The 20,078-nt window shown below is 42.8% G+C and overlaps 1 protein-coding gene across 1 annotated transcript in view; it reads right to left on the minus strand.

The window, feature by feature from the left end:
- Nucleotides 1-3,251: 3,251 nt before the first annotated feature.
- Nucleotides 3,252-20,078, minus strand: part of ALPK2 (alpha kinase 2) — a 68,079-nt gene continuing 51,252 nt past the window's right edge. The window contains 2 exon segments of the mRNA XM_073346082.1: nucleotides 3,252-3,586; nucleotides 15,262-15,310. Of these exon segments, the coding sequence (XP_073202183.1) occupies nucleotides 3,310-3,586; nucleotides 15,262-15,310 (326 nt within the window). The 3' untranslated portion in view covers nucleotides 3,252-3,309.

A 20,078-nucleotide genomic window follows, 5' to 3' on the forward strand; every position in this document is an offset into this window, starting at 1 on the left:
TGAAATCCCCCATTATTAGTGGGTTTTCTGTTTTTTGTAGTCTCTCTGATCTCCCTGAACATTTCACAATCACCATCACCAGCCAGGTCAGTTGGTCGGTAACATTCTTACTGCTATGCTCTTACTATTCAAGCATAGAATTTCTATCCATAGAGATTTTATGGCACTGTTTGATTCATGTATGATTTTTACTATATTCGACTCTATGCTTTCTTTCACATATAGTGCTACTCCCCCTCCAGCGTGACCTACTCTGTCATTCCTACATATTTTGTACCTGGTGTTACCATATCCCATTGATTATCATTGTTCCACCAAGTTTCTCTGGTACCTAGTATAGCAACATCCTCATTTAATAACAGGCACTCAAATCCATCCATCTTAGTATTTAGATTTCTAGTATTTGTATACAAACATTTTTAAAATTTGTCAATATTTAGTTGTCTGCCTTCATCTGATGTAATTAACTTGGACTCTTCTTTTTGATGGTTTCTCTTCATTTCCTACTTGGACTTTATCAACTTCTATCCTCTTCTCTTTTCTAGGATATTGAGAATCCCCATTAATAAACTCTCAGCTAAGGGATGTCTCTGTTCAAACCCAGTGCTCCTTCGCACCTGTTAGCTTTCCCCCCAGCCCTTAGTTTAAAAACCTCTGTGACCTTTTAAAATTTACATGGCAGCAATCTGGCCTGTAATCTTCCCCTTCTATTCTGTTCAGGTTCTTACCCTGGTCCAATCACTGTGGTATCTTAGCACCTGAGTAAGTGGTATTTGATATACAGAGCCAGATTCTCCAGCCTGTTTAGACCACTTTGCACCATATCAGTAGCCTTAAAACAACTGGAGATAGCTGGTGGAGAATTCCCCTTGGTAGGGGCACTCTTTTCTGGTGGAAAGTGGATGGAAACTCACTTTTAGCTCCTCCTCTCCCCACATAAAGGGGGGGGGCATGTCAGGGGCAGTCTGGGGTTAGGTGTGGGCATAGGTGCCAACTTCTCCTGGCGCCGGTGGATGCTCGACCCCCTGCTCCTGACCCACCCCCATTCCAACCCCTTCCCCAAAGTCTCTGCACCAACTCCTCCCCTCCCTGCCCCTATTGGATTCCTTCCCCAAATCCCTGCCCCAGCCCCACCTCTTCCCCACCTCCTCCCCTAAGCATGCCGTGTTCCTGCTCCTTCCCCCTCCCTCCCACAGCTTGTTAAGCCACAAAACAGCTGTTTTGCAGCTGCAAACGCTGGGAGGAGAAGTGGGGATGCGGTATGCTCAGGGTAGGAGGAGGAAGCGAAAGCAGAGCAGAAGCGGAGAAGTGGAGGTGAGCTGGGGCGTGGGATGGGGAGCTTGGCTGCCAGGGGGTGCTGATCATCCACCAATTTTTTCCCTGTGGGTGCTCCAGCCCTGGAGCACCCACAGAGTCGGTGCCTATGGGTGTGGGTACAAGGGGGTATGATGGAGCACAGCTCCTCTACACCTCGTCTTCCACCGAGAAGATATTGCCCTTATGCCAGTGGCAGGAGTTGAAGCAGGCCCCGTGGGTGGTTGAGATTCAGGGAACCACAGCTGGTTCTCTGTGGTGGCCAATCTCCACAATATGCTGCACCGCTCATACATAGTGGAGAATCGAGGTCACCACAATAGTTTCCTGTTTTAAGTATCTCAATAACTATTGTCTGGGAATTCTGGGTCAATGTGGACTCTCATGGTGGCTCCCCCTTGCATTAGGCACACTTGGACCCAATGACTCTAAGCTATTCCTTCAGAAACTCAGACTGTCCCTGTAAAGACAAAAACTATTGTACCTTTGTTGTCACGGGGTCTACTTACCGCATGTGGTGTCTCCTCCTGGTGGCTCTGGGGATTAGCTCTTGCTAGGCATTGCCCTTCTCTGGTGGTGTCCCTACCCGTCATCTATTTCACCCTGTGACCCCTCTCACTCCAGGAGTTGTAGCTTCCTGTTGATGGCTTGGACCTCTGGCTAGGTCACTAAAATTCTCCCCTTCTGGGGAATTCAAAGTCCTTCTGGACCAGCTGTCTGTCTACATCTCCAACACCCTGTGCCACTTCACAGTCACTGGTAGGGGAACCCAGGCCCAGCCACTATGCTGGGTTCCAGGTTCCAACCCAGGGACCTTCTAACAAGCAGCCATGGTCTGTACAGTTCGACTTCTTGCTGCTGTTTTCCTGGCTTCTTCCTACCTATTTAGCTTCCCCCTTCCCAGGGTTTGTCAGCCCACGCTCTCTCCTCCCAAGGAGCGACTGTAGACTACTTCCTTGTAGATTCTTGCTGCTCACTGCTCCTGGGCTTTATACAGGCCCCTCCTCTTCCTGCCCAGCTGAGCTCATTTCCAATTAGTGTCCTGCTCCCTGTCTCCTTCAGGTGCAGCCTGGGCAGTTAATTGGCCGGCCCTTTAACCTCTCCAGGTCTTGTGTGGGGTGGGCACCCCATCACACAACAATTAGATCTTAGTCCTGCAAGGTGCTGAATATCCTTGGCTCCCAATGACTTCAGTATGAGTTGTATTCAGCATCCTGCAGCTTGCGCCCTCAGGCCCCAATCCTGCAACAGGCTCTGGGTGGGAGAAAGATGGATTTAATTGCAGGATCAGGGCCTCAGAGAGAAAACAAATTCTGTGGATAAGAAAGTCCCAGGTGATGCCCAGTTTTAGGATTTTTCCAATTAGGTGACTGAACTTTAGGAGGAAAGCTACATAGGTGGCAGCTAAATCCTTGAGCTTGTCCAGAGAACAGGTGTGTATAATGATCCAAATACCCATGTGGCTTATGCTTGTTTTAAAAGAAATTTAATTGGCAAAAGTACAAGGAATACGAGTATAGTAAGGATTAAAACTGTGCAAAGAGTTAGGAAATAAAGCAATTATTCTCATACATCCTTGACCCCAGTGCCAGTATCGAGCTCTAGTCCAAAACCTTTACTAAGTGGTGGCTTAAGTAGTTTTATTTTTACATAGCTGCTGCATGCCACAGTATCACTGGTGTAGAGATCTAGGAGTTGCGAATGGAGGACAGAAATGCTCCAGTGACCCATCTCCTGCACAAAGACCAAGACACAGAGTGTGCAAATACACAGACATACACAGATATGACATATGTAAAAATACTTGAAAGTTAATCGAGGCAGATAGCTTTGTTTGGCTTTGAAAACTTTCCTTTGCTTTTGAATTGTAGCCTGCTAGGCCACAGATGCAGCTGGTTTCCTGGTTGCTGTTACAAAGAACAGCTTCCAAATGTTGGCATAAAGCAGAAGGCTCAGTCTAACGCCACAGTCATGTCCTTCAGTACCTGTCCATTTCTAGAGAGGAGCTTGTGCGAAGTGGTGCAGTGTTACTGGAAGCTTTGAAGACAGGAGGTCTATGTTTGTCTTGGCTGCCTGTGTGCTGGCCACTCTTTTCTGTACTTTTGGTGAGTTTGGAGGGACTTTGCTTTTCATGGCTGTTGGTTTCCTCTGTTTTTGATGTCTGCTGTGGAGAGAGTTCAACCCCAACATCTCGCAGTACTTATTGCACTGGTGGAGGGCTTTAAACTGATCAATGAAGGAAATGGCGCAGTTGCCTTTAAACCCTTTGTATCTGCACCAGTGAAGAAGAACAAAAAAGGAATTTCAACATTTGTTTTTCAAGCCAGGTCTACGGTATGACTTTGGACTCATAAGTAACACTACAACATTTAATAAGCCTCTCATCGCCTCTTTGAAGGAGAGAAGTATTATCCCAATTTTCTAGATGGTAAAATGAGGAACAGAGAGACTAAATGACTCACCCAAGGCCAATCAGTGAGTCAGCTGCAGAGCAGAAAACAGGGCTCAGGAGGCTGGCTCTCAGCCCTGTGTTCCAACTATTCCTCTTCCATCTATAATTTCAACTTGTGGCTAATACAATTGTTAGTTAACAAACTTCTTAGTTAGATAAGTTTATAAACAAAGAAAATTCCACAGTATAATCTTTATAAAGTGCTTGGGGCACTTCAGATAGAAGAAGCCTACAGAAGTGGGTAAGTGTGATCATTATTACTCTGAAGGAGTGTCCCTGCTGCTCACACACAGGGCTAGTGTGTGGGGGGCCACAGCCTGTCAAGCTGACCCATGTTGTCTTGTTCCCTTGTACTCTCTCCATCTCTCTAAAAAGAACAGGAGGACTTGTGGCACCTTAGAGACTAACAAATTTATTTGAGCATAAGCTTTCGTGAGCTACAGCTCACTTCATTGGATGCATAGAATGGAACATATGGTAAGAAGATATATATACATACAGAGAACTTGAAAAGGTGGAGTAAGAGGCTAATTAATTAAGATGAGCTATCTTCTTACTATACGTTTCATTCTATGCATCCAATGAAGTGAGCTGTAGCCCACGAAAGCTTATACTCAAATAAAATGTTTAGTCTCTAAGGTGTCACAAGTACTCCTGTTCTTTTTGCGGATACAGACTAACACAGCTGCTACTCTGAAACCTCTCCATCTCTCTGTATCTATCTGTTGTTGCTTGGCTTAGATTGTAAGCTCTGGGGGCAGGGACTGTCTTTTTGTTTTGTTTGTTATCATATCAGGAGAGTGATCTTTGTCCTGTTGGGAGCTGTGCGTGAACAAATTTATCTGGTAGCATCAAAATGAAAATATCTGAGCTGCAATATACTATACAGTCCTAAAATGTCCTGGGCAATTCATTTCTCTCCCAGGCAGCCTGCCTAGTGCCAATAAAGATGTTGCCTGCTCCAAGAAGAAAAGCCCAATCTCTATAGGACGGATGGGCCTTTCGGTACTAGCATGATTTGTAGAATAAAATTCACCAAAGGAGATAAGCAGGTGGCACAGAAACCAAAAGCTATCTTTTAAGGCAGCGTGACAGTATCTTTCTCTGTTTACCTCTAACAGCTTCATTCTGCATCTCTATTGTTCCTTTAAGGTGACGGAATAGGGAGTTTGAAATGTCAGGCTATCTGCTTTCCTAGCATCAGTAATCTCACATGAGATGAAAAGGCCACCCTGGAACTCCCATGTGTCAGATCATGATGGAACACATAGTTCCACCGTAGGGTGGGAAAAAACTCTTTGACGAAAGCTTATGCTCAAATAAATTTGTTAGTCTCTATGGTGCCACAAGTCCTCCTGTTCTTTTTACAAATCCTACAGCTTCTCAAACATACCCAAAAAGTAAGTAATGCTTTTCCGCACACCCACACATTCATATTGCAGACTCCATTGCTTCCTTACAGACACACTGTCATAAAAATAAAGGGAAGGGTAACCACCTTTCTGTATACAGTGCTATAAAATCCCTCCTGGCCAGAGGCAAAACCTTTTCACGTGTAAAGGGTTAAGAAGCTAAGATAACCTTGCTGGCACCTGACCAAAATGACCAATGAGGAGACAAGATACTTTCAAATATGGCGGGGGGGGACAAAGGGTCTGTCTGTCTGTGTGATGCTTTTGCCAGGAACAGATCAGGAATGCAGCCTTACAACTGTTAGTTAGTAAGTAATCTAGCTAGAAATGCGTTAGATTTCCTTTTGTTTAATGGCTGGTAAAATATGCTGTGCTGAATGGAATGTATATTCCTGTTTTTGTGTCTTTTTGTAACTTAAGGTTTTGCCTAGAGGGATTCTCTATGTTTTGAATCTGATTACTCTGTAAGGTATTTACCATCCTGATTTTACAGAGGTGATTCTTTTACCTTGTCTTTAATTAAAATTCTTCTCTTAAGAACCTGATTGCTTTTTCATTGTTCTTAAGATCCAAGGGTTTGGGTCTGTGTTCACCTGTACAAATTGGTGAGGCTTTTTATCAAGCCTTCCCCAGGAAAGGGGGTGTAGGGCTTGGGGAGATATTTTGGGGGAAGATGTCTCCAAGTGGACTCTTTCCCTGTTCTTTGTTTAACAGGCTTGGTGGTGGCAGCATAGGGTTCAAGGACAAGGCAAAGTTTGTACCTTGAGGAAGTTTTTAACCTAAGCTGGTAAGAATAAGCTTAGGGGGTCTTTCATGCAGGTCCCCACAACAGCACCCTAGAGTTCAGAGTGGGGAAGGAAACTTGACACACACACACATATATATCTATAGACTTTGTTGCTTATGTTTAAACACACGTGCACACACACAATCTTGTCTTAAATGATTTTAAACAAATCATTGCAGCCTTGAATACATGTGGAAAGAAGATCACAAATCCTCATTATCTTGTAAGTGAAATTATTGGTGTCCTTTATGGAGATCAGCTTCAACAGGAGAGGGAAGTTCTGAATTCAGTCTTTTAATTTTTGATATTTTTGGCCATTTTTGTCTCCTCGTGATGACCTTACAATCTCAGCCCCTTCCTTAAAGTTGGAGCTGGTTGAATATTAAAAAAAATAGCTCACGAAAGCTCATGCTCAAATAAATTGGTTAGTCTCTAAGGTGCCACAAGTACTCCTTTTCTTTTTTTAAAAATCTTTGTGGGAATTTTAGTGAATAAAAGCACTACACTGAGGTTGCTATTATGTGTCATGTGAACATACCCATGCCAAGCCAGGCAGGGGAGGATTTATCTGCCTGACAAGTGAATAAGGTGGTGGACCTGCCCTGCTCTAGACACGCTACTCAGCCTGTCTGGTGGAAGTAGAGAAATCTCCTGCTTGACTCGTTTAGGGCTAAGAGTAAGAGTTTATTCCCTTCCCTGAGTAGGCAGTGGCATATAGCTGTGCTGCTCCAGGTGGAGCTCCCAAAGGGAAATGCAACTCAGACTCACCCTCTGAGTTACAATTGCTCCACAACACCTGTCTGCATACTAGGGAGCCATTGCATTTGCCCATGAACTGATCCAGCATATATAATCCACTGGTCTGTGTGTATCTGCACCCAATCCAAAGAGGACATGAGTCTATTTCAGTTCTTAGCTGCAGCTGGCTCTTCAGCTCATGCTGTAGAGACTCATGGTTCTAGGCTTGGAGGCCTCTAGTTCAATCTAGGTCAAGGTGGTGGACATCATCACATGTACTTCATCCTGCCCTCATCACTGCCAGCCAGCCCTGTTGGCTGGTGTGTGTGTGTGTGTGTGTAACCCTGGCTCTCCTTGTCCCTTTGCCGGCCTCCAGCCTAATTATCAGGCACAGAGTCTGTGCTCTCCCGCTACACCCTGACTCAGGTTTACAGTAGCTTGCACCTGATGCGCCCGCTCCTTTACACTCCCTGGCTCTGCAGGTTGCACTTACAATCTAGCCCTATGGTAGATTATAAATAGAAAGGCAAAATAGCTTGGGGCTCTGTGAGGGAATGAGGAATGTTCTCCCACTCCTGGGGGGAGGGAATAGAGCCAGGAGACTCCCAGACCAAGCCCCGTTTTAGAAGCATGAAGACCTGGCTTCAATCACATCAGAGGATGGTTCTTCTCACAGGCAAGCCTACCTGACATTGGCAAGAGTTTCGTCTTTGGATTAAGCTGAGGATAGCCTTGGGCTTGACTGTGGAAATTGGCCAGGGCAGGGCAGAGCAGCGGCTCATCAGAAAGGGCATGCATCAGAGACAATGCTTTGTTTCTCCTTTTGTTGTGTTTTGTTTGTGTCTGAAGGGGTTTAATCATGAATATTCAACCAAGCACTGGGTGTTTGTGGAAATAAAGGCCAAATTCACAGCGACTATTAATCAACAACAAATAATTCAATGAGTTCTAGTTAAAACCTCTTCACTCTATAGTGGTTTTGTATTACTCTCCTGCATGCTGCAGCACTGTACATGTCAGAGATTCAGATGCCAGTGTCTGAGTGGATAATGAGCCTCTGTGATGTAGAGAGCCTTTGGAGAGCATCTGCTTGCTTTAATATTTAAAATATCTTGTTTCCCCTGCAGGACTGAAAGAGAGGCCACATTTCTCTTCCACTCTGAGTAGGGCTGTTCTATTGAGCAGGAAGAAATCTAAATGCTTTGGAATCTCCAGGGCCATTAGTGATCTGACAGCTTTCACTGCAATGAATGATCGTTGTTTTTCTTTGTGATTGCTCTTGTAGATGTGTGCAAAATGACCAGTTTCTGAGGCATGAATGTGGTGGGTTTTCCTCCTGGCAGGCACTGGCCATTTTTCAAATTGAGAAGGGGAAACCATTTCCTTTTTCCAGGAAGCCACATTAATGGAAATTGTGTTCCTGCTGGTGGAAATTTTTCACATGCTCTTTCCTGCTCTCTGCAAGAAGTTTATGCACTGATCTATAGTACTGAAACCAATAGTTTAACAGTTTGAGATCATTTTGTCATGAAAAGGTAGAGTTTAAAATCCTATCCTCTTTCCTCATGAAACTAGAAAAATTATCCAGTCTATGGGGATAAATTATTAACTCTTATGTCAGTAATGTCTCTGCAGGATCAGTACACGTTTCTATTCACCATTGATCTCAGAGGACATATTGGAAGGAAACAACCATGAAATTATTTCTTTCTTTAGTCCATTAATTTAGGCCCAAATTTTCATCAGTGATGATTGATTCTGGGTTATTCAAACTTCAGGGGCCCAACCTGAGACATTTTGGGCCTGATTTTCATAGGTGCTGAGCTCTCAGAGCTTCCACTGAGGTCAACTGGAGTTCTGGATGCTCAGCACTCATTAAAATTAGGCCCAACGTGTCTCAAATTGAGCACCCAGAAACTCAGAGACTGCAGATGAGTGTCCAGTTCTGTGACGGTTGGCTATAGTTAATTAGTCTCTGGCTAATGGGCGAACAAGTTCAAAAGAAAATCCAGATTAATGAATTCAGACTATTTTCCTATTCATATTTTGTTTCTGTCACTCACTATGTTGTTCCTTTTAAAGAGCTGATCATCCGATCAGGGACCAAAAAAAAAAAAAAAAAAAAAAAAGAATATCATCAATTACATGCCACAAAGAGCAGATGTTTGAAGTGAATAATTTGTGAAAACTTCACAAACAAGCCACAGTCTCAGAGTTATTCAGCTGAAATATTCAGCACATACTGAATACATTCTCAGCGAACAGGACTGGGCCTTCAGTTGCTCAGGAATGAAAAACAAGGCCAACATTTTGTAGAGTTTAAAAAGGTGATTAATACTATTCCACCAACTTTATTCACAAATCAAATAGCACCCATTTCCCTTTTTCAGTCATAATTGGCTTTTGTTTGGTTTTGTAACTAGAGATAGGACAAAATCAACCATGCCCCTCTGAGGCAAACACCACCACATTTTGGAGGTTGAGAGGCTTCAAAATCTTGGGCTGGATCTGAATTTTGTGAATGGCCCCTATCTTTACAATGGGTCATCAAAAGCTACCTATTTATCCTTTTACACCACACTCTTCACCACAGCATGTGAGAATTAAATCCTTGCCTCTGAGCACCCCCAGCCTTTGCGGTATTCAAAAATCCAGATCCAATTTTTGCAGTTTGTAACTCAGTGCTTCCGTCACTTACACATCTAGAATTTATCATTTGTTCTGCAAAGTCTTAATGACTATAGTCTAGCTGCAGCTTGGAAGGACTAGTGAGGTTAATTCAAACATTCTGCTGCTATTATAGCTTGCGGGTACACATAATGGGGGAGGAGGTTTGTGTCAGCGAATGGCTTCTAAATTGGAAATGTCCTTATTTTGCTTTCATATGTATTGTGCTCAAGAGCACTCAGTGACCTTTCCAAGCTCCTGAAAGAATGTTTAATCTGTTATTTAACATACCATGTGTTATTAATTAACTAGTTGGATCACTGATGAATGCAGTTTATGACAAAATCCCCTCATGTTTAGGGAGAAGCCCAAACCAAAACTCCTGAAATTTAGAGGAGTTGGGATTTGGATCCAGATTCAAACATTGCAGTGCCTTCCCTCTCCACAGTAGGCTACTCCAAAGCTCTCCATGCTTGAAAACGTGCAGGAATTTTTAGATTCCACATTTGGCAGCCGGAGCCTTTTTTAATCCCAATGGCTATCGGTGTACAAAAGCATATCGTGATCTCATTTCCTTTGTGTTTTTTACAAACACTGGCTACTCCTTGGTACTTAACATCTAATCTTAAAATTTTGGTAGTTGTCACCAAGCTGCTAGAAATCAGATCATTGTATTTTACTTTTTTTTGTTTTAAATCTAAGAAAGAATTGAGCCAATAGCGTATTTACATGGGTTAAGTTGCTGACTTCGGAGCTCCCCAATAATTAAATGATAAATGTTTCAAGGCTTGTTTTTTTCATTTCCAGTAAAACTTTGCCCTCTAGTGGTAGACAATTTATTGCAGCCATTTCTATTACACTTCAATTTAATAAATTTGTGCTTTTGTGCCTTTTTACTCCACTGATAAAACAGGCAGGTAAGGTACGCAAAGCAATTACCAATCAGAAATGTGTTTAAATGTTGTAAGCATCTAGTCTCTTCATAACCACTACCAAAGCGGGGGAGATACTGCGGAGAGCAGACAAAGAAATAAATTCTGGACAGTGCAATTCATTGTGGTTCAGACTCTAACTGCTTGGAATCTCTGGCTTATAAAAAAATTAATGGCACTGGGCAATGCTAGAAATGTTACGCAGAATATTAATCGGGGCTGTCTCTTGCTAGGTGTATTGTATGCTTGTTTTAAAAGTAATATTAGGGGAAATTAAATGAACATAAATAATTCCTGATGTTTGCCATATCAGCTTTTCTAAATTAATCAATAACAGTTTACAGCATGACATTATAGTATTTTTCAACTTAATTATATAAGCAGTATAGTGTAGGTTTTATTTCTTTGCTAATCATTGTCATAGTGTTGTCAGAGTGAATTTAGCTTTTTATTTACTTGCTGAATTGAAGAGAAACTCTATGAATAGTCTCCATTCAGCCATAATTCTGGTAAAATTTCCCCAAGTTCAATATAGGCTCAAAGGAATTAGATATGACACCTATTCGATCAATGAGTTCATCTCCTCTGCAAAGGCAGCTAAGCCGATAACAGAATTTATGTCGGCTATCACACTGATACGTTAAAAGAAAAGGAGTAAATAAATTTGTTAGTCTCTAAGGTGCCACAAGTACTCCTTTTCTTTTTGCGAATACAGACTAACATGGCTGCTACTCTGAAAACTGATACATTAGTTTCATTTCATTTCATCTCTGTCTCACAGAGTCAAAAATATTAGAATCATTATCAGAATTATAAGCCAGTATGACACTGTATGCGTTCACAGACATACTAGATTTACTATCTCATTTGTTTGTTTACAATACTAAGCTGTGATGTGGATGAATTCTACCTATTTATTTGTTTTCCCCTGTCCATCCGAACATGTTTTAAAATCAGTCTGGCAAAAATTAACTCAAAGGCATCCTTCTGGGTAAATGATGAACAATGTGGGGAAAATACAGGACCAGCAAAAAATCTGTTGCCTTATAGAAATAACATGAGTCAAACAAAAGGACACTAGACATTTAAATTGCTTAAGACAAAGAGTGTCTATTTGGGGTGATCCTTAGTTCAGATTTCACTGTACAGTCTTTGTCTGACCTCATCTTCCTGTCTCTTTGTCTCAGATGGGTTTTCATCTGCATAATTTCCCATAGTATGTTGTATAATAACATTCATTAAAGCCTTTCTATAAATCATCAAGTTCCAGAGCACAGCATAACATAATTAAAACTTTTATGATTTCTTTATTTGCTAGCTGGATGATGATGACTAATTCAAATGATTTCACTCTGGAGCCAATGAAAAAAAAATCAATTTAAATTTTGAAAAAGTGCCAGGCTAGAAATGTGAAGGGTTTTCCTAGAATATGCTAGGATAGTACAAAGGGTGGTGGTGGGGGAAGGAAGGGGAAGCTTTGTTTTTTTCTGTGTCTCTGGCATATAAAGAATCACATAGCCAATAAAGATATTTCTCTTTGTACATATTGCTGTGATCAGTTCTGTTTTTTGTACAGATTTCTCGAGAAAGAATATAATGTAAAGTGGTTGTCACAAGCATCTACCCAAGAAAGATGCAAGGGAACAGAACTGTGACAACACATACAACAAAGCTAGAGAAAAGAATAGCATGCATTAGTTGAGGAAACAACAAGCTTGTTAAAATAATATTGGAAAGAGTGTTCCCCTCTCTCTCTCTCTCTCTCTCTCTCTCTGGTGCAAAATTTCACAGCAGTTATTGTTGGCATGGTTGGAATTACTAAACATCTCAGCAGATAAATGACATTTAAAAACTGATAAAAGGAATTTTGTGATTTCCCCATGTATGGTTAATCTGTGGATCTCACTTCTGCAAGATATTGTGGTGAAGGGCTTAGCAGATTTTAAATAAAGGTTAGACATTTATGTGAATAATAATAATATCACTCAGTCATATTTTCTAGTGTAAATGTGTATGAGGGATAACGGCACCCAAGCTTCCAGAGAGGAGTCAGCAACTAACTGTCTGGGATAGTTGCCTATGTTTTCCATTATGTGGCTTTTACTTTTTCCTGTGAAGCATCTGGTATCTGCCAATGTCTGAGACGGGAGACCGGATTCGATGGACCAGGGGTCTGACCTGGTACGACTGCTTCTGTGCTCCATGACACACTCTAGCGAGGACAGAAGGCAAGGTCCTGCACCTCTGGAATGCTCTTCAGCCACTGTCACAGGCTGGCTGGCCCCTTAAGGCAACCCAGGCTCAGCCTTGCCTGTGACCAGACAGCTTTCCCCAGCTGAGGCTTAATTATATAATGACAGGTTTCAGAGTAACAGCCGTGTTAGTCTGTATTCGCAAAAAGAAAAGGAGTACTTGTGGCACCTTAGAGACTAACCAATTTAATGACTCACCTCAGATGCCAGGGAGCAGAGAGAGGACTACTTAAACAGAGCTGTGAACTCAGTCTGGGGAGGACTCCCAGGAGAGAGGAGGGTGGGAAGGGCCTGAGAAAGTGAGGCTGGAAGAGACCCACAGGCAGCAGGTTAGGATCTTGTGGAGGGGCCCTGATGTAGGGCCTCTAATGACCAGAGAGATCTCTGAGGGAAGTTGTGAGAGTTCCTGGGGAGGGGACCACAATGGGGGGAAACCTGCTGGGAGGGAACAGCGACAGAGAGGCTCTGCAGGGCCCAGGGATAGGAGTTAAGAAGCCAAGAATGTCAGTGTAGCCTGAGGGGGCAGAAGAATTATTCATCTGGATTTACTGAGATTGACAGTTGGAACTTTTGTTACCCTGGAAAGGGACTGAATTTAAAAGTCTTTGAAAGAGACAGGCCATTGTGGGGCTAAGGAAGTGGGCAGTAGGGGGCACTTCGCTAGAGGCGAAGTCCCCTGCAACACCATGACTTAGCACCAAGGGGTACTAGGGTGGTAAGAGTGACCACTTACAGTCCCAGGGGAGCAAACCTGCTCCATGCCTTCTAGAAGACTTCATAAAAACCAGTGGGTGAAATCCTGGTCTTATTGAAATCAATGGCAAAACTCCCACTGTATTCAATGGGGCCAAGATTTCACCCAGAGTTCCCACTCCCTGACATGAGTTATCCTCACAGAGGGATTAAAGGGACTTGTGCTTTTAGCTATTATTTTATAGCAGATTAAAAATTAGTAGTACTTTGGGAGAAGTGGAAAAGAATTATAACATAAATGGGCTAAGCTTTTCATTTCTGATGTGGAATTCTATATATTTGTCTCTTAAGAAGGTCTAAAATAATTGCAGAGCCACTTATAGACAGGTTGCTTTTAAATGCCTTGTACTGTGTTTGACAGCTCCAAGAGGTTTTTGTTTTTGCAAAGCAGGGGGCTACAATTTGCAATTAAATAAATGCCAGCAAATCGTTAAATGAGTTTCCTTTGTGCATCAAGTTATGAGACTAGATATAGTTGCATTGGACATTCTCCCTCCCTCACCTGCCTTGCATGGCTCGCAAGAGCACCCAGTAAAGCCTGAGAAAACAAGAGGCATCTGAGTGTGTCGTGGGAGGAATAACTAACACACCGAGTCTGAAATTTGAGAAGAGGGGTAATTATATATAAGACAAGGTGCCACTGTTTTCCGGAAGTAGGAGGGATGTTTAGTTTTAGTATCACATAACTAATAATGACAGTATCTGTAGGCTTCTGACCTTTCTGCTGAGCCTAGGACTCTCTGCCATGCTCAAATCTCTTCCAGCAAACCATTTTATTCTTCAACATGAAACTTAGGAAAAATGTCAAAACAGAAGGAAGTTCTTCTGTCCCCCACATGATACAGCTCCCAGAGGCTTCCCCCGGCCCCTTTGAAAGGAGTGCTGAAAGGAGAACGTGCCCTTTCCTTCACTCCTGCTGCATCAAGGTCTACTGCAGGATCCCATCTCTCATCTGCAGCTCCTCTCCGCTGAACCACTTGCTGACTTTCACTTGCTCCCTTCCCACTTGCTCCCACAATCACTTGCTCCCTTCCCAGCTGGGTCTGATCACTGAACAGGGCTTGCTGGCCCCAGGCCCCTGGCACTTAATGAGGCAGACCACCTTGTTGCAATATCCATCAATCCATGGTCGCTGCCAGCAAGTGCGAGTTGTGATATGGATGCATCCCATTCCTGGGACATTGTGTGTTTCATAACAGTTATTCAATAGTCATCAGACAGTAACAACTCTCAGTCACTTCTGGGCTGGGCTGGCCTTGAACAAGCAACCTAGACAGGATAGACTGGGGCTGCCAAACATTTCAAAAAGAACAAGTGATTTTTGGATGCCTCATTTTTTAGGTGCTCAAACTGAGGTGCCTTAACGGGCCTGATCTTCAGAAGGTGATTCTTCACCACTTCTGAAAATCAAGCCCTTATAAAGTATCTCAAGATGGGTACACAAAATCACTTTTGAAAATGTAGGCCTGTATCCCACTACCCATCCCCTGAATCATCACATCTCCCGGATTTTTCAAATAATTTTGCATTGTGGATAAGATAGGAACTGAAGCATTAAATATCGACTGTTCTATTGATTTGTATTGCATGGGAGATAAAAAAAAACAAATAGAAAAGAAAATCTTGGTGATTATTTGTTATTTTACAAGGAACACCAATGATATCTTATTTGTTCCAAGATAAAGTGTTTATGAAGAAATTCTGCAAAGCAAAACCTCCAGTTTGTTCGCTTTTCTTCAAAGAGGAAAACAAATGTGTTTTCTTGATAGGAAGGTTCCCATTAATATTTTATGAATGTGAGGAGGTTAACAGAAATTGCATTGGGATTGTTTTTCCCCCTAAAGTTATGGTGAGAAATAAATCTCCAATGCACCCACCCCCATCAGGTTTACACTGTGAGGAGTTTGAAGCACAATGCAAATATATTTCATTAAGAAATATGTCTTTCACTCACCCTTTGGCCAATGTTGCTATGCCAACGTCAGTTAACTTCATTCCTACACCTACAAAACCAAAACAAAACAGGGAGCTTGCATTATACCAGGCTTTCTAGGAGTGTCTTCAGATTTATAGCCTTATAGATGCAGCTAGGTATTCTTTATTGATTATAGTTTGTTTCAGTCATCTCTGTGTAGTGGCAATATTTTAACATTCTCCCCTCAAACGTAGGGTTTTTGCTCTGTGTGATTCACAACACTAGCAGCAGTCAGGAGCATTCCAGTGATTTACAAACAGAGTGATAAATGGAGCTCTAAGGCTCTGGAATGTTTCCGATGCTGGAGGGTAACTGAGGAGCCTCACTTCAACTGTGACATCTTAAAGGAACATCTGAATCCAGCATCAGAACATTTATCATCTGCAAAGAGATGCATAAAGGTCATTTATTGTTCCTAAGTTTTGGGATTTGGATGTTTGCAAGCTGGGGTGGGGTACAGTGTATTCCAATGTGGAAACCACTTTGCATATCAGCACCATGGCCCAACAGTCTTTGCTCTCCGTTTAGTTTTTTGGGTGACCAATAGGCACTAAATTAAACTCTTCACTCGGTGTTTCCAAAAAGCTCTTATGCTTCCCACTTTTACCCCACTTTTGGTTTACTAGCCATTGTGGGGAAATCCCTGCCCTGCGTTGTGAGCTTGTGCTGTGGAAAGATGATGATGCAGGGAGCCTCCTTCTCCCTCAGAGCAGGTGTGCAGGTGTAGGGTAGGATACAGATCTAGCACTTCCTCAAGTGCACCGCAGGAAACAAAAGCTAGTGTGCCTTGCAACAGTCACAGCCAAGCCATTCCAAGGGGATGTGGTCAGCAGGTTTGGGGCATGGACAGGGTCCGAGTGGTCCCCCTTTGTGAGGATGCTGCTGTCAGCAGCAGATACACCGTGCTCCTTTTTTGGAGCAGCAGTTGTAAGAATCAATACAGAGCATATAACCCGCAGGCTCAGATACTAAGTCAGCTGCTCTGCTTCCTGACTCTAGCATGCCTCATACTCATAAGGCCAGGAGGAATTTGCCCTATAGACTTTTCCCTGTTAATTCATTTGCATTTGTTTGGGGGGGGGGGAGGAGGAGTTTCAGCCTTCTCATTTGAAAGGGTAAGGGGTGAAAGATTCCACGTTTCCTTGCAGAACCCCAGCCAGGACAGTTGCTCTATTTATTCCCTCAACAACTTAGTGAACACATACACTGTACTTTTTAAAACGCCAAATATTTGCACAATGCGGATGAGCGAGGCACATAATGGTGTCATGGCAGCGTTCTCTAGATAGGAGGAGGGCATTCCTTCAGACGCGATCAGGAGCCTGGGTGTGAATTTTTCCGTTGGTTTTAATAGATGTTAGATGGTTAAATGCAAGGCAAAGTGAGGGCACAAGGTGCTGTTTTTAGAGTCTTTTAATTCACAAAGCAGTTCATAAATCCCAGAGTGGTGGGGTGAAAAGCAGGCATTAGTCAGCCTTGTGGTGAATGTTCTGATTTACTAACGTGCATTTGTAATAAAATTAAATCTCCTAGTAAGAGTGTGAGACTTTTTTTCTTTTTTTTCCAAGCTGGTTATTTACAGAGACACAAGCCATGCAAAAACCTCCCCTCCCCCGGATTGGATGCTAATGAACCTTTTTAAAGCACTTGCCACAGCAAGCAGCTAATCCATTTCTTTCCTGTGAGTGTGGATAACACACAGAAAGCCAATACCACACCAGAGCTCACAGGGCCTGTGTTAGGGAGTAGAAAAGAAAATATCAGAAACCGCCCTGCACAGCTTTTATTCTCTCCCATGTGAGATGCCCTATCAAAAGGCGGTGTATTGTTGCAATTGTCCTCCCCACATATTTGTATTGTTCTCTAGTCACTTTGCCAAAGGCACTTGTAATTAGTATTGATTTTTTTTTAATTACCAGGTGGGTCTCAGTGCTTCAATTAGACAAAAAGAATATACTTTAGAAAATCCTATGTCCCTATATAATAATTTGACTGTGGTTCCTCTGGCATAATGCTAGTTTGAATTGTTATTTCAGGGAAAAAAGACTATTACAATAAGTTTTTGATAACAGTAATTTACAGATATTTTTATACTGACAGGGTATCATCTAATTAGCTAATTCCCATGAACGATGTTCTTTATTTGTACTTCAGTAGAGTGTAGGAGTCATGAACCAGGGCCCCATTGTGCGAGGCATTGTACAAACAAGCTCATTGGAAGCTGGAGCCATGGGATTTCCTGGGTTGCATAAGAGGTTCAGGTGTGATTCCTGAATCCAGGCTCTCACTACCAAGGCCAGAAAGGACCAGGAGCATTGCAAGGGCAGCATGCTTAGCACAGCAGGGGGAGCAGGTCAGGAACAACACAGTTAGACTCAGATGAGAGAACTATATGTCCAGAACGGGCTGGAGAAAGTAAAACACAAGCTGAACAGTTGGTGGAGTAAGGCGAAGTGCTGCCTAGGGCTCCAGAGAACAAGCTCCACTCCAAGAGACCCAATTTAAAGCTCCAACTAGGACAAGGAAACGGTTTTAGCTTGTTGAGAGCACAGTCATCGAAAAACATCATTGGGCCATTCAGAACTCACTTGTCAAAACATAGACTGTTTTGGGGGAGTCAGATCCTGCTGTGTGTTACACTCTGCCAGTCCCACTGACATCAGCGTAACTGAGAGCTGAAAGTAGCCCTTGGTCTGTAGCCTAGGACAAATTATTGAAGGTGAAATTCCTCCTCATGCAGACGACCAGCCCAAAGACTACACCATTTAAATCTGACTTTTATCCCTATATTAATATTTAAGTGGTGCAATAGGCTTCATGCTATTTCACCCCATGGTTACTAATACCATCATTAATATCTGTATGGGACAGATTGCCCCTTTTGTCCTCCTGCTGTAAGACAATGTACAGCCAACTGAACGGATGGGTTCTGTGTGATCAAAGGGTTTCTCATGCTCTAAATTCCTTCTCTTGCACCCATAGCAAAGCTCCTTTTGACTTAAGTGGGCATGGGTCAGGCTTGAAGGCTGCGTCTAGACTACCACTTATGCCAGCAAAACTTATGGCACCCAGGGGTGTGAAAAAAATACCCTCCTGAGAGACATAAGTTTCTCTGGCACAAGTACTCATGTGTACAGCATTATGTTGGCAGGAGAGGTTCTCCCACCAACATAGCTACCACCACTCATTGGGGTAATTTTATTAGGTCAACGGGAGAGCTCTCTACCATCAGCATAGAGCAGCTACACGCGTGATCTTACAGCGGCGCTGCTGCAGTGGTACAGCTGTGCTGCTGTAAGCTCGCTAGTGTAGACATGACCTCAGGCAGCTAAAGCCTTTGAGCTGTTACTGACATGCCACTTGAGATGCTGTATGGACTTGTGACACACTTTATATTATTATTATTATTAATACCAATGTTCTAAAATTGAAATGAATCGGGCTAGATATGCCGTGTAAGGTATCTGTGAAAATGTTATGATTTGCCAAGTATGATAATCTTGCTTATATGTTTGTATCACCTTTGTATTGTGAGTTATAGATATGTAGGGTATATCTGCATTTCCAAACTTGTGCTGTGCATCTGGGTGACACCCCCAAACAGATTGAACAGGCTAGGCAGTGCTGATGGCAATGGCCCATCGAGAGTCATCAACTGTACAATGAACCCATTGAAAGGAACCAGAGAATACACCTGATGAGTCAGCAGGGCATGTAGGGGCATGCCTATAGACAGAACTCTAAGGCTTTTCCATGCCATGGGCTGTGAAGCTTGTGTTTGGTACAAAGGAAATACAAGCTGCATGGCCAAAGAATATAAAAGGCAGCTGCATCATCTCTATTTTGTCTTCATTCCTGCTTCTTACCTCTGGAGTAACTTTTCTACAAACTGAAGCTCTGAACGACCCATCCATGCTGTGGATGTATTCCAGAGGGACTTTCAAGCCGGCAAATTCACCAGTACTGCTAAGAACCTGATATATGGATGTCGAAGCCTCCGTATATATCTGGGTGCTTTATCATTTAACAACTCTCTTCTTATTCTTTCTTTATTTTATAATAAACGTTTACTTTTAGATGCTAAAGGATTAGCTGGTAGTGTGGTATTTTGGGTAAGATCCAAACTAATACTGACCTGGTAATGTGGCTGGCCTTTTGGGGTCTGAAGAACCTTTTGTATAGTGAGCAAAGTTTTTAAATAACTTCTCACTGTACTGGACCTATGAGCTGATTGGGAGCCAGAGAACTGGAATGTAATAAAGGGGACTATGTGATCTCTTTTTTCAGCTTCTTGATAACCAGTGTGGGGGATCAGAAGCACAGTTTGTGACTGGTTAGTGAGTTTAACTTCAGTGTTAACCACCAGTTTTGTGGGTATCTGCTCTCCCTTTTGCAGCCTGCCCTGACCTTGGCATTTTAAGTGAGGGCTGCTCCAGGCACACTGGCTCACACTACTTACGTTGTGTTTCTAAAATAAAGGCTCAAGACAAAATGTTCCAACTTTGGTGCCTGAAGACTGGGATTTAAATCCATATTTAGACACCTAAACATGTGGCCTAGTATTCAGAGGTGTGGAACACCTGCAACTCCTAGTCTGGGTTATAATGCCTAGTAATAATACTGTTCTTTACAGGGGACTATGCTTGATGCCATGGAGTGGTTGTATGTTCCAATGACCCTGAGAGGCTGTGACGGCAGGAGTTTTAACTTCCGTTCGGACTATCCAACAGAGAGGTCAAAGGGTAAGGACCAGACAAAAAGAAGCCCGCTGGCTGAGCAATAGGCCAACAACCTAT

The sequence above is a fragment of the Lepidochelys kempii genome, chromosome 5 (genome assembly GCF_965140285.1).
Source record: "Lepidochelys kempii isolate rLepKem1 chromosome 5, rLepKem1.hap1, whole genome shotgun sequence".
Classification (NCBI taxonomy): domain Eukaryota; kingdom Metazoa; phylum Chordata; order Testudines; family Cheloniidae; genus Lepidochelys; species Lepidochelys kempii.